Raw genomic sequence first — 15,290 nt, 5'->3', positions numbered from 1 at the left:
CATCAATAGAATGGTCAGAAAGGAAACTTGAGATGAAGTTACAGAGAGAAGGATAGAAGCCGTAGGAGGGTAGTTTGGAAATCAAAGCTTTGTGCCAGACTCTATCAAAAGCTTTTGATATGTCCAAGGCAACAGCAAAAGTTTCACCAAAATCTCTAAAAGAGGATGACCAAGACTCAGTAAGGAAAGCCAGAGAAGATCACCAGTAGAGAAATAATGAGTGGTTAGTGTTAATACTACTACTACTGCTGCTACTACTAGGGTCTGGAAGGGAGAGTTGGGAGTGTTAAGTGTGTGGTGTTCCTACTACTACTAATGCTACTACTCCTACTGTTATTACTACCACTACCACTAAGCTAACTTGAGAGAGAGAGAGAGAGAGAGAGAGAGAGAGAGAGAGAGAGAGAGAGAGAGAGAGAGAGAGAGAGAGAGAGAGAGAGAGAGAGAGAGAGAGAGAGAGAGAGAGAGAGAGAGAGAGAGAGAGAGAGAGAGAGCAATTTTATATAGAGAAAAACATAAAAAATACATCAACAACGACGACAACAACAACCTCATTAACCTGTTAGAGAAGGACTGAGAGAAGCTTAGCATACAAGTGTGGCTCTCCCCAGCAGCAGCAGCCCCTCTGCCCGGTACAGCTGCCCCATCAGGCACCTCCACTGCTCCCAGCCGTCCTACACCTGTGCCACCAGGAAGCTGACGAGGGCCACCTGCAGCTCTGCCACTAAGCTGTCTGGCCTGGAACACAAATCAGGATCAGAATATATTTAATACTGTACTTAATTCCTGCCAACTACTACTACTACTACTACTGCTACACTGTTCTTGAGTGCTAAAAAGACATACAATAATAACTATGACTACTGCTGTTACTGCAGTTATTACCAAACAATAGTGAAGGGCAGAGAGAGAGAGAGAGAGAGAGAGAGAGAGAGAGAGAGAGAGAGAGAGAGAGAGAGAGAGAGAGAGAGAGAGAGAGAGAGAGAGAGAGAGAGAGAGAGAGAGAGAGAGAGAGAGAGAGAGAGAGAGAGAGAGAACAATAACAAGTAAACAAAGAGAACCTGTCCAATCATTGACTTCAAACTGTAGGAAGAACCAAGCCTATATTTTGTGACTTGACTGGGACTACCCCCTCTCTGTAGGCTGTCCTGGCTGGCTGGGTGAAGCCACAGTCCCTTCCTTTGACTTCATTTGTGGTGGCTGGGGGGCTGTGGGGGGCTGGGAAGTGGGTGAGGTGAAGGGCTGTGGGTCTGGTGTGTCTGTGGTGGAGTGTGGGGCTGCTTGTGAAGGCTGTGAGACTGTTTGTGAGGCTCCTGTGGTGTGTGTGATTTTTAGGAGTGTTAAAAGTAGAAGGCCGGAAGTAATATTAAAGTTATACTTGGTGCTGGTCAGACCTCATCTAGACTACGCTGTGCAGTTCTGGTCCCCACATTACAGGAAAGATATAGGTCTATTAGAATCAGTACAGAGGAGAATGACTAAAAGGATACAGGGGATGAGGAGTATTCCTTATGAGGCGAGGTTGAAGCTGTTAAATTTACATTCTTTGGAGATATGTAGGTTAAGAGGGGACCTGATAGAAGTCTTTGAGTGGTATAAGGGTTATAACAAGGGGGATGTAGGCAAAATTCTTAGGATCAGCAACCAGGGGAGAACAAGAAATAACGGGTACAAGCTTGAAAAATTTAGGTTTAGGAAGGATAGGAAAAAATTTGTTCCCAAATAGAGTGGTAGATGAGTGGAACGGACTCAGTAATCATGTAGTTAGTGCTAGGACACTAGAGAGCTTTAAGAGAAGATTAGACAAGTTTATGGATGGGGATAACAGATGGAAATAGGTAGGTATATTTCATACAGTGGAGGGCTGTGGGGAGGTGGAGGGGCTGCTGTGTGTGTGTGTGTCTTGGAGGATCTGAACTCAGCCACTGGCATTAATTCTGCCGCTGAACAAACTCCACCTGAAAAATAAGGAGAGAATTAATGGCTGGTGATAAAATAATAATAACAATAATAATAATCTATCTATTTGAATTAATGACTGGTAATAATATAGTGATAATAATCTATCTGTCTATCTGTCTGCTTGTCTGTCTGTCACCATATCAGGCTGGTAATCCCACATGAGGCAGCCCAGTCAACACACACACACACACACACACACACACACACACACACACACACACACACACATAAACCTAACCCAACCACTTACAGCCTTCTTCTGCTTGTTCCTCAGAATGTTAATGGCCCCCATGCCCCGTTCCTTCCACTGTGGGGGCGACTCAGAGGTGTGATAATGAAACAGCTTGTACTGCCTGCAAGTGTGGGGGAGGTTACATTAGGCTGGCACTGTCTGCATGTTAGGTTAGGTTAATAAAATGGAGAGGTTATGTGAAGAACAAGGAGAGGAGGAGGATGAGGAGGAGGAGGAAAGTAAGAAAGAAAACATAGATTGAGAGAAAATAATAATAATAATAATAATAATAATAATAATAATAATAATAATAATAATAATAATGACAATTATTATTATTATTATTATTTACCTGCAATAAGAAAACCTGACCTGAACTAACAATGATAAAACAGCAAAATTACCATCAGTACTTGACCTGACCTCACCTCACCTAACAATAAGAAACAGCAAAACTACCAACATTTCTCAATAAAATAATAAACCTATACAAAAAAAAAACTCACAAAAATAATAATAATAAAAAAAACACCATTATTAACCTGACCTGATGTCGAAACTCAGTCTTATCATTTCCTCCTCCTGGTCATCATCACTAACCACGAAGACCTCCAGCAAGGTCACCACTGGTTCAAAGTAGGGGTCATGCTCCCCCCGCTGGTTGACTCCCCCTCCTCGCTCACCACGCTGTCATCGGGGTCTGTCTGTCTGAGAGAGAGAGAGAGAGAGAGAGAGAGAGAGAGAGAGAGAGAGAGAGAGAGAGAGAGAGAGAGAGAGAGAGAGAGAGAGAGAGAGAATTAGGCTTGGTTGAGCTAGGAGGAAGAAGAGATGGGAAGAGAGAAGAGGAGGTCTAGATGAAAGAAAGAGGAGGAAGAGGAAGAGGACAAACATACATGCATATACAAACAAACAAACAAACAAATATTCAGTTGACAAGAAAAACCGAAAATGAAAAAAATAAAAACGATATATTCTGACACACACACACACACAATTCCATAAATAAAAAAAATCGAAAATACAAATAAAATGAGGCATTTTGAGGCCATATTTCCCTTATTTTCCCTTGTCCCCTCGTCTCTTAGGGCTCAAGATGGCCGCCCACACCTGCTTCTTACTGGCGGGCAGGTGTGTGTGTTGTAAATCGCTAAATAAAGGAGTAATTAATAATGGTGGGGCATCACCCTCGATCATCCCTCGATTTTCCGCCATAAGATCCCCGCCACCCGCCCTCACATATACGCCTATTTTCCCTATTTACATCTCCCCACCGCCGCCATTCTCGTGTGTGTTGATAGCCAGATGATGTGAGTGTAGAACAGTAGCCATGTTACCTTCTCAAGAGCCATGGTGTCGCCGATGATGATGGATAATTGTGGCTAGCCCTATCAATCCCTCCGATGCAATTTTGTAAGCAGACTCACCATCTGATATGGACGCTCGATCTTGATCTTGATGGTACAGATAGCTCGGGATCACTCTTAAGCCAAGCCTTTGGATTGGCAACTCCTGTAGAAGGGGAAAAAAAAAAATAACAAACAACATCATCTATTGTAGGGTGTAAGGAAGACGCGGTGCTTCCTTAAGACCTTTATTCCCTGGACTGCCTCGAGAGCGGCAGCCCCCGGCAGAGCGTACAGTGGTGCCGGGAGGGCCAACATATCGTACCGTATGCGATAGATATAACAGCTATATCCTACATCTCCCCCCCAGTTAAACATATGGTAAATAGCATATGGGCTTAACGGAAATACATAATGGATTATAGAATAAACACAGCCGAAAGAAGGATATACATGAGGCAACATAAGTTGGCATGCTTCCACCTGAGAAACATAAGATTCCTTAATAACATTGCATAAATAAAACAGGTTGTACAAGGGATTATACCAATAATTACAATTAAGGTGGAGAGGACTCGTCGTAGTCGGCTAACCACTGGGGACGACGAGAAGTCCTCCGTGGGCGTGATGGGGTTGACTGCCGGGGCTGTGGGGTGGGGCTGGTTGCGGGTGTGGGTCCCGCGTGAGACGGTGCGGGGCTGGCGAGGGTTGCCCCCCGTTTCACCCTCAGGTGCCGACGGTTGCGGAGCGACAGACGGCCACTACCATCCAACCTGACGGTATATTGGCGGTGTGGGAGTGCCTCAGCTACCACTCCACTCCTGTCCCATACCTTAGTCATCTGGTTCTGCACCCACACTCTAGAGCCCGGGGAAAGGGGCTCAAGGGTTCTGACTGGCCCCTGGCGTTCCACCCTCTCGTCCCCAGACCGGGCCATGGCTAACTCCCTACGTCGGAGGGCCCGTCGCCAGTGCTGGTCCACCTTGTAGTTACACCGGGCTGTGGGGACGCCGTCTCTGAGGTGGCGGCCCGTAGCGAGCTGAGCGGGTGAGCTGTCAGCCCCTCGCAGGGGCGTGTTGTGGTACTGTAGGAGAGCGGCCGACAGCTTGTCCGTGTCGAGGCTGCCGGTGGGGCCAATGTTAAGTCGTAGCATCCTCTTGGCGGACTTGACTGCCGCCTCGGCTCGGCCATTGGACTGGGGGTAGTGGGCTGACGAGACACGCACTCTAACCCCCCAGCGCCTGAAGAAGTCTTGCATCTCCTCACTTACGAGGTTGGTGCCGCCGTCCGTAGACACCTCCTCTGGTGCCCCCCAGCGAGCGAAGAAGCGGCGGAAGTGAGCCATGAGTTTACTGGAGGAGGCACTACTGGGGAGGTGGCCGATCTCCAGCCATCCTGTGAGCCTGTCGGCGTACACTAAGTAGGTGTTGCCCTCGAGCTGGAACAGGTCCGTCACTGTGCACTGGAAGGGATACTCTGGTGGCGGGGTGATGACTAGGGGCTCTGGTGACTGGGAGGGGGCGTGGGCGTTGCAGGCTGAGCATGTCGACCGCAGGTGCTGAAGGTCCCCGTCCATACCGGGCCAGTAAACCGACTGGCGGGCCCTGCGGAGCATGGAGTCAAGCCCCTGATGACCCGCGTGGAGGTGAGTGGCCACCTGCTGGCGTAGGGGCTCGGGAATCACCAGCCTAACGGACCCCTGGTCGAAGGTGTACGTGACCAGTCCCTGAGACACTGACAGTCTGTCTCTGACCCCGTAAAACTGGCGGAGGCAAGCCACTTCTCGGGACCTCTGCGGGCTCCAGTCACCCGTCAGGACCTTGGCCACCAGCAGCTGGTATACTGGGTCGTCTGCGGCAGCGCTAGTGACTGACGCCTCATCCAGTGTGATGCAGCCGTTGTCGGTAAGGGCGGCCGTGGTAGCCGCCGCTGTAGCCACCTCCAAATCCACGGCGAGGTTCTCGTCGCAGCTGTCTGGTGAAGTGCGGAGGGCAGGGTAACGGGACAGGAAGTCTGCAGCACAGTTGCGCTTCCCTGATAGATACTTGACGGCGAACCTATACTGCAGCGTCTTCTCCTTCAGCGCGAAGAGCCTGGGGTTAACGATGTCCTTCAGTGCCCTGTCCCCCAGGAGCCTCACTAGGGGGCGGTGGTCGGTGACCAGCACCAGGTTTGGGCACCCCAGCAGGAACAGGCGTGCCTTCCGCAGGCACCATACCACCGCAATGGCTTCCCCCTCAACTGAGGCGTACCCAGCCTCGGCCGCTGACAGGTGCCGGCTGCCGCAGAGCGCAAGACGCCACCCGCTCCTACAGCAGAAGGGAGCCTCCGCCGTCCCGCACCCGCAGTGCTGCTGGAGGACCACGAAACCGATACCCTCCTTGCTGAAGTCGGTCATGGCAATAGTGGGCCTGGAGCGGTCGTAGAATGCCAGCCCGTCCTTGGCCAGCTGGCAGACCGTCTCCTTAGCTTGCTGGAATTTTTCCTGTAGGTGTTCGTCCCAGTACACTCGTTTACCCTGCGGTCTCTTCAGTAGGTCTCTGAACGGCTCCATGATGGGGGCAGTGGCGATGAAGGGAGCCAGCTGGTTCACGAACCCGAACCACGACCTGATGTCGGTCAGGGTGGGCTTGGCTGGCATGCTGAAGTCCCGCACTGCTGCCAGACGCTCGTCGGTGGGTTTGTAGGACTCCCAGCCCACATGAAAGCCCACGAATTCCACTTCCCTCCGGCCAAACCGGAACTTCTCGGGCTTCAACGTAATGCCCTGCCTGGCACACGCCTCCAGCAGCTCGTAGGCGTGCCAGAATGCCCCCTCCACGGACTCGTCGTGTAGGAGGGCGTCGTCGATGCACTTAAACTTGCGTTGGATGTCCACTAGGGCGTCGTCGAAGCGCTTGGTGTAGGCGTCAGGGGCCGCGCAGTGGCCCATGGGGGTCCGCCGGTACCTGTACCGCCCCCAGGGTGTGATGAAGGTGGTGAGTTTCCGGCTTTCCTCTTCCAGTTCCACCTGATGGAAACCCCAGTGGGCGTCGGCGACGGTCTTGAACGTGTGGGCAGGGATGGCCGCCACCATGTCGAAAGGGGTGGGCGTGTGGTGCGTCTCCCGGAGGCAGACGGCGTTAAGCTTCTGATAGTCGACCGTGCGTCGCGGCTGGCCCGACTTCTTTGCCACGACGACCATCCTGGCACACCACCTTGTCGCCTCCCCGGCTGGGACCGGCTCGATGACTCCCATGCGTACGTCCTCGTCCAGCTGTTTCTTTACTTCCGCCTCCCAATGACGTGGTACGGGGGCCGGGGTGTGGCAGGTGTGAGGTACGACGTCGGGGAGCAGGTGGATACGGTGTGGCTCACCTGCCATGACAGGGAGTGGGCAGCGGCCTACGTTGAAGGTTGATGATGAGAAATGGCGAAGGAGCCACTCCTCCAGGCGGCCCACGTTCTCCTCCAGGGGTGGCAGGGGGATGGCCGCGGGTCTTGTCGGCGCCTCCGTCAGGCCAGGCTGGCGAGCGGGCGGCGCCTGGGATGCGCCCGCCGCAACCTGTGTGTGACGGGGAAAGTCCCGGGGCACGAGTCCAAGCTCCATGCACGTACTGAGTGAGAGGAAGAGGTGACGTGCAGAGTCCACAAAGCAAATCTCCTGGGTGGACGAGCGGCCCCCGTGGGATATGGTGCACACTGCAGAGCCCAGCAGCTGGAGGGGCATGTTGGCGATGTCTCTCAGCCCAGCCCGACGCTTCAACTGCGTAGGCCGTAAAGAGAGGGAGGTGAGAAGCCCCCTGCCGCCCACACACACCTGGGCCCCTGTGTCGGCCACGGCCATCACCTCGCACGTTGCACGCCCCCCACTGGTGACGGAGACGTGGAGCGTCGGGTGGGGGCACGGAGCGGTGCCAGCCACCAGCACGGCCCCAGACGTCAGCTGGGGGACCGAGACAGCCGCCTCCAAGCCTGGGGTCGTTGATCTCCTCCCGCCGCTGCGACACATTTTCTCGACATGTCCGGGTTTCCCACATTTGTAGCAGTTCAGCGACCTGGCGGGGCAGTGTACTCTCCCAGGGGCGTGAGTACCTCCACAGTTGCCACAGGGCTTCTCGACGGGGGTGTGGGGGCGGTTGGCGGGTGGGCGCGTGCGCACCGAGGCTGGCGCGGGGTGGCGGTGTGCTCCAGCTACCACCTCCTGTGCCACGTCTGGCAACGGCGCGTCAAGCTCAGCCCCCGCCACTTCCCGCGTAAAACTCCCGCCAAAGTTGGCGTCCCTGGCAGCGGATTCAAATGTAAGGCAGAATGTTCGTAGCTTATCAACACTGGTAAACTGTTTACACAACTGGAATACCTCTCTCTTCATCACCGGATCGCTTAGGCCGCCCATCAACTTCCGCAGCAGCATGTATTCCGCCAAATCATCACCACACGAAGGGCACTGAAACCCGCAGTCGGCGGCAGTCTGGGAACACTGCCTGAAGAAGTCCGAGACTGACTCACCGGGCGCCTGACGGCTACTGAAGAAGGTGCTCCACACGGCCGCCTGGTTGGTTCCCTTCAGTACCAGGTTCTCGATGGCGTCCAGTGCCTCGGTCGTCGACAGGGCCTCCCATTGCAGCATGGTGTACCTTGTGTCCAGCGTGCGTTGCAGGGCCGGTGTGCAGAGAAGGCGGATGTGTAGCACGGCCTCCGGCGCGCCCCATTGGTTCAGCCTAACCCAGCACTCGGCAGACCTCCTCCAGGAACGAAACGAGGCTGTGGACATCTCAGCCTCACACTTCTCCGGCGTGGCAGAGGTCGGGACTCTGGAGGCAGGCGACCGGCGTGCGAGGGCTTGTTGCATGGCCATCAGCGCCTGCTGCATCTCCAGTGTGGTGGCGAGATGGCTGCTGGGGACCCCAGGTGTCCTAGGTGTCCTGGGAGCCCTTGACGTGGTTGTGTTGAAGCGGGGCCGGCCAGCCATGGTTACTCCAATCACTGCGCCATGTAGGGTGTAAGGAAGACGCGGTGCTTCCTTAAGACCTTTATTCCCTGGACTGCCTCGAGAGCGGCAGAGCGTACAGTGGTGCCGGGAGGGCCAACATATCGTACCGTATGCGATAGATATAACAGCTATATCCTACATCTATAGTAACTGTTCCTACATCTGGCACGCCATATTCTCTCCAGAAACTCTTTCACCGCCTCAATCATCCTTTCATTGGCCTCTCTACACAGTCCCAGCAACAACGCCATCCACTCCTTTCCTGAGTTCTCCAATCTTTCATTCCTATCGTGCCCTAACTCAGTCAGTATCACTTGCATCATCTCATTCCTGTCTCTGGCATACTTCACACACTCCAGCACCACATGTTCCACCGTCTCATCCTCTCCCATGTCACACATCTGGCACACTTTGCTGCGGGACTCAGACCACCTGTAACTCCTTGCATGCACATCCATACACTGTGCCCTCGTTCGGAAGAGAAGATCACCGCCCAGGCTTCCATCATACCACCTTTCATACCTCGGGACCTCTTTCTCCTTGTACCATTCCAGGATCTTCTTTCTTTCCATCTCATTCTTCCATTCATTCAGTCCCACACATTTCACTTCTTTGTCTATCTCATTCTTCCATTTTCTCACATCCCATTCGACTCCCACTCTGCCTCCTCTTGTTACCACCCATTCACGCTCATTTTGATTCCTCCCAGGCATTCTTATCGCCCACACAATTTGCAATCCATTCCTGTCTGTCATTCTCATGCATCTCTTCCTCCATTTGCTTCCACTTTCATTCCACAGGTACACCTTCCTTGCTATTCTTGCATCATCCATTCTCTCAAGCCTAATCTTGTACCTAAGTGTGGCTTTTGTCAGTCTTTCCCTAAAGGTGCTCCATCCCATATCACCTCTCAAGGCTTCAACTGCTGTGCACCTCGGTGCACTCAGTGCCATCCTTGCTACTCTATTCTGGCCCACTTCTAACTTATCAATTTCACTTTCATTCCATGCAATCACATCCATACCATACATTATACATGGCACAGCCACACTCTTCCACACTTCTCTCAACACATCATACTTACTTGCTCTCATCCTTGCCGCGCTTCCCAATCGACCTACCCACTGGTTTAGCATACTTATCTTTTCATTCTTTGCCTTTGTACACCGACTAGGACTCATCCACATCCCTAAGTACTTGTATTCTTGCACCTGTCTCAACTCATTCTCTCCAAGTCTCCATACCACATTACTTTCATCCTCTGACCTATTCACAATCATTACTTTGCTTTTCTCACTGCTAAACCTTACTCCAAAGTCTTTACCATAGCCATCCACTACATCCAACAGACTTTGAAGCTCATCTGCCGATTCACTCATAACAACTACGTCATCTGCATAAAGAAGCACACATACTTTATCATTCCCCACACTTACCCCTACATTCACTCTTCTCATCCTGGCTGCTAGCTCCTCTGTATACAGGCTAAAAAGGGTTGGTGACAATATACCTCTCTCCAGTTTACAATCTTGAATCTTGATCTTTGTTTGGCGTCTTTTGGGAGTTTTTTGAAGCTTTTTTTTTTTTTAATGTTTTTAATATACTTTTCGAATAGTGTTGATAGTAAAATGTGGGGAATTTAATGGGCTACCATGGTGTACTATTGGTTTTGGTTTTTTTGCTGGTAGTTATTTACATATTCAGAAAAATGTTGAAAGTATTTGGGTGTCTTAGAATTTGATATGCTATATATATATATATATATATATATATATATATATATATATATATATATATATATATATATATATATATATATATATATATATATATATATATATATAGGATCACCTGAAGATCCGCCACCCCAGCCGCACTCGGGATGGCAGATCTTCAGGTGAGACAATCTGGGGTGGCGGATCTTCAGGTGATCCCATACTTTTAATGAAGTAAACTTTTTTCTGCATTTTTTTATATCCACTCAGTTTTTTAATGCGTTCATGTTGTTAGGTTAGGTTAGGTTAGGTTAGGTTAGGCTAACCTAACCTAACCTAACCTAACCAAGTGAGAGAGTCTGGGGTGGCGGATCTTCAGGTGAGACAATCTGGGGTGGCGGATCTTCAGGTGATCCCTGTGGGGTGGCGGATCTTCAGGTGATCCTATATATATATATATATATATATATATATATATATATATATATATATATATATATATATATATATATATATATATATATATATATATATATATATATTTTTTTTTTTTTTTTTTTTTTTTTTTTTTCTCTTTATTAACTAACTTGTAATTGGTGATGGTGATAGTAAGAGATGAGGAATTTAATGGACTATCATGGTGTACTACTACATTTTGTTTTCGTCTGTTAGTTATTTAGATATTGTGAAAAATGTTGAAACTATTTAGGTGTCTCAAAATTAGAATTGCTATATATTTTTCAACTTTTATCCTTATTAACTAATTTGTAATTGGTGATGGCGATGGTCAGAGATGAACAATTTAACGGACTACCATGGTGCACTATTAGTTCTGCTTTTTGACTGATAGTCATTTAGATATTTAGAGAAACATTATAGAAAAGTTAAACAATTTTTTCTCCCTCCTCCTCCTCCTCCTCCTCCTCTTCATCATCATCATCATGTTTCTCTTCTTCCTATTATAATTACTACTAATGTGTGTGTGTGTGTGTGTGTGTGTGTGTGTGTGTGTGTGTGTGTGTGTGTGTGTGTGTGATAATAATAATAATAAGAAGAAGAAGAACAACAACAACAACAACAACAACAACAACAACAATAACAACCACAACAAGAACAAGAAGAAGAACAAGAACAAGAACAAGAATAAGATGATGGTGATGATGAAGACACACATATATAGAAGACATACTAAATCCTCCCTTAAAAGACATACGTTTTCTCTAATTACGTCACTTATTTAAGAAACATAAGGTCGAGCATCCTACAAATTTACTTACACGTAAAAATTATAAATATAGCTCTTTCTCTGACTTCTCTCACTTAAACATAATAATTAGTAGTATTAAACATCACAGAATAGTAAATTTAAATAGTATATACAAGTGAAACTATAAAAAAAACTCGTATAATAGCAATAAACAGGAATAATGAAGTACAGTCTAGTGTCCCTTAAAATATATACGTTTTCTCTAATTACGTCACGCCTTTAAGAAACAAAGTCGAGAATCTTTGCAATTACAGTTACAAAATGGACCATATTGACATTACACGCATAACTACTATTACTAATACTATTACTACAACTACTACTACTACTTACAGCCACTACTATCGCCGAAATAGTTGTACCACGTAACTTTCAGGTCTTGTTGACCGATAGTCCAACACACTACAAGGGCGGCCTGATAGTCCAAGAAGTCACCACATACGTGTGACCATTCACTACTCCTGCTACTACTGCCATGCTGGTGGTGGTGGTGGTGGTGGTGGTGGTTGATGCAAATCTGATGGAGAATAAAGATAATAGTAGGTAATAGTAGCAGTAGTAGTAGTAGTAGTAGTAGTAGTAGTAGTAGTAGTAGTAGTAGTAGTAGTAGTAGCAGCAGCGTTAATAGTAGTAGTAGTAGTAGTTTCAAGACACTTATTCATCAATTTTTGACTACTGCTTTGACCCTTTTATGGGACTGGCATTTCAGTGGGCATTTTTTTTTATTGGATTTTTGTTGCCCTTGGCCAGTGTCACTCCTACATAAAAAAAAAAAAAAGTAGTAGTAGTAGTAGTAGTAGTAGTTAGGTGTGGAGGAGGAGAGAGAGAGAGAGAGAGAGAGAGAGAGAGAGAGAGAGAGAGAGGCAGACAAACAAGTGATTATCTCTTTTTCCGCTCTCTCTCTCTCTCTCTCTCTCTCTCTCTCTCTCTCTCTCTCTCTCTCCCCTTCCTCTCGCTTTATCTAGCTCTCTCTCTCTCTCTCTCTCTCTCTCTCTCTCTCTCTCTCTCTCTCTCTCTCTTCCACCCCTTCCTCTCGCTTTATCTCTCTCTCTCTTTCTCTCTCTCTCTCTCTGCTTCCAGAATAAAAAAATAAGACATGTTTTCCTTTGTTTAGTGTTGCCTGTGTTGTGCCCGAAAGTGGTGTTATAAATTTTTTGTACGCTGTACCTGTAATCATTCAGTGACCGCCCTGTGCGTGTGTTGCCGCGTCAGGAAAGGAGTGTTGCGTCTCTAGGTGAGTACTCCTCCTGCACAAACACACACACGCACCGCCAATGGCCACTCGTTTCGTTTAGCAGTTAGGCTCTCTGTACTCGTAAGTGCCACAGGAAGAGGCGTGCCTCACTCAAATTCAAGAAAGCGACGCTTAGAAAACACACTTGTACAGCGAGTGTTTGTGTGTGTGTGTGTGTGTGTGTGTGTGTGTGTGTGTGTGTGTGTGTACTGTGCAGTCTGCTGCTGGTCTCTGGAGACAGCCGGCCGTCCCCCTATGGAAAGAGCTCAGAGTTCTTTTTCGTGGATATGAGTCTGTTCCTGCCTTCACCAACTCCTGTATTAAGTAGACACACACACACACACACACACACTCTCTCTCTCTCTCTCTCTCTCTCTCTCTCTCTCTCTCTCTCTCTCTCTCTCTCTCTCTCTCTCTCTCTCTCTCTTGTTGTCATTATCTATCTACATTACTCTTTCTGGAAATACATGAACAAAAAAATAATTCAATGAAAAGAATAATATATCACAAGACAGTGTCTGAGAGAGAGAGAGAGAGAGAGAGAGAGAGAGAGAGAGAGAGAGAGAGAGAGAGAGAGAGAGAGAGAGAGAGAGAGAGTCATACTACACTGTCTTCCTGTTATTGATGTTTCTTTTCTGTCAGCAATGATTCATACCCCCTCTCTTCTCTTCTCTTCTCTTCTCTTCTCTTCTCTTCTTTTCTCTTTTCTTTTCTTCTCTTCTCTTCTCTTCTCTTCCGTCCAATTGTTCCATTCTTCATGCTCTCTCAGAGAAACACTCCTACTACACCACGCATTATCATTATTGTCACCACCACCACTACCACCACCACCACCACTACCACCACCACCACCTACTACTACTACTACTACTACTACTACTACTACTACTACTACTACTGCTGCTGCTGCTGCTGCTGCTGCTGCTGCTGCTGCTGCTGCTGCTGCTGCTGCTGCTGCTGCTGCTGCTGCTGCTGCTGCGCTGCTGCTACTACTACTACTACTACTACTACTACTACTACTACTACTACTACTACTACTACTGCTGCTGCTGCTGCTGCTGCTGCTGCTGCTGCTGCTGCTGCTGCTGCTACTACTACTACTACTACTACTACTACTACTACTACTACTACTACTACTGGTACTGCAGGACACTCGTACTCACTCCCTCAAGGAAACACAACCCTTCTTCACCACACATTATCATTATTGCCACCACCCTCCACCACCACCATCACTGCTACCACTATTACTACTTCTACTGTTACTACTACGACTCCTACTACTACTACTACTACTACTACTACTACTACTACTACTACTACTACCACTACTACTACTACTACTACTACTACTACTACTACTACTACTACTACTACTACTACTACTACTGATACTGCAAGAGACTCGTACTCACTCAAGGAAACACAGCCCTTCTGCAACATACATCATTATTGCCACCACCCTCCACTACCACCACCACCACCACCACCACCATCACCACCACCACCACTACGACTACTACTGCCATCACCACCGCCACCAAATAATGATTTGATTCTACCTGCCACTACTTTCTACAACTATAATTTAAAAATGGTTCTTTAGCATATAATAGCAAAAGAAAGTTCAAGGTATTTATGTTTATGTATTTTCTTTGTTACTAGTTTGCTCTTTTATTATAAAAATATTGTCAAATTTACTGATTATTACTTATATAATTATATTATAATTATAATTATATTATTTGTGTGTTGCCAGTCAGTGCTGAGTGAATCACCCGAACTTCATTGCCTTTCTGCCAGGGAGCTTCGGCTCGGCAGAATATGCCTTATGAATTTTCATATTTGTACTAAACCTTATAAAACCTTATAAAAACCTTAAACCACCATCGCCACCAACACCACCGCCACCACCGCTACCACTACCACCGCCACCACCACTATCACTGCCACCACTGCCACCACCACCACCACCACTACTACTACTACTACTACTACTACTACTTCTACTACTACTACTACTACCACTATTACTACTACTACTACTGGAGAAGACTTTCCGCAGACATACCCTCAGAAACAGGACTAAATGCATCCTCCTCCTCCTCCTCCTGCTTCTCCTCCTATTTTGACCCAAGCAAAAAGGAACGTCGAGAAGGGACATATACGCTCAAAGAGACGTATCACGCGGTAAGGCGAGAAAGGGAGACGAAGAGAGAGAGAGAGAGAGAGAGAGAGAGAGAGAGAGAGAGAGAGAGAGAGAGAGAGAGAGAGAGAGAGAGAGAGAGAGAGAGAGAGAAGGGAGAAAAGAAGGCAGGTAACGAGAAAAGGGAGATAGAGGAAGATGGGAATGAGGTAAAGATGGTGATGGTGGTGGTCTCTGTTCCATGGAGAAGAAGAAATGGAGGGAGAAAGGAAGGAAGGAGAGGAAGGAGAGGGAGAGGAGGAAGACAGAGGATAGGGAGAAAGATCATATCACGATTTCCAGCCTCAATCAATTTGCCAAACGACCTGTGAGAGAGCAGCGATTCCTCTTTCTTCCTGTCTTCCTCCTCCTCCTCCTCC

The 15,290-nt window shown here is 48.1% G+C and overlaps 1 protein-coding gene across 4 annotated transcripts in view; it reads right to left on the bottom strand.

The window, feature by feature from the left end:
• LOC135098368 (uncharacterized) overlaps positions 1 to 15,290 on the bottom strand; it is a 92,423-nt gene that overhangs the window by 3,014 nt on the left and 74,119 nt on the right. The window contains exons 1-7 of one of the 4 annotated variants that reach the window (XM_064000704.1): positions 7,877 to 10,185; positions 4,095 to 4,451; positions 3,529 to 3,703; positions 2,742 to 2,902; positions 2,213 to 2,315; positions 1,062 to 1,958; positions 560 to 738 (exon numbers count right to left, since the gene is read on the bottom strand). In XM_064000704.1, coding sequence (XP_063856774.1) covers positions 4,419 to 4,451; positions 7,877 to 8,488 — 645 coding nt within the window. In that variant the 5' untranslated portion in view covers positions 8,489 to 10,185 and the 3' untranslated portion in view covers positions 560 to 738; positions 1,062 to 1,958; positions 2,213 to 2,315; ... (1 more) ...; positions 3,529 to 3,703; positions 4,095 to 4,418. Of the gene's footprint in view, positions 1 to 559; positions 739 to 1,061; positions 1,959 to 2,212; positions 2,316 to 2,741; positions 2,903 to 3,528; positions 3,704 to 4,094; positions 4,452 to 7,876; positions 10,186 to 11,824; positions 12,009 to 15,290 lie in introns of those variants that run through there. The other 3 variants (XR_010266904.1, XR_010266903.1, XR_010266905.1) reach the window with 3 other exon arrangements.

The sequence above is a fragment of the Scylla paramamosain genome, unplaced genomic scaffold, assembly GCF_035594125.1.
Source record: "Scylla paramamosain isolate STU-SP2022 unplaced genomic scaffold, ASM3559412v1 Contig58, whole genome shotgun sequence".
In the NCBI taxonomy this organism is placed as follows: domain Eukaryota; kingdom Metazoa; phylum Arthropoda; class Malacostraca; order Decapoda; family Portunidae; genus Scylla; species Scylla paramamosain.
The sequence above is the reverse complement of the archived record's forward strand: the minus strand, read 5'-3'. Positions and strand labels throughout refer to the sequence as shown.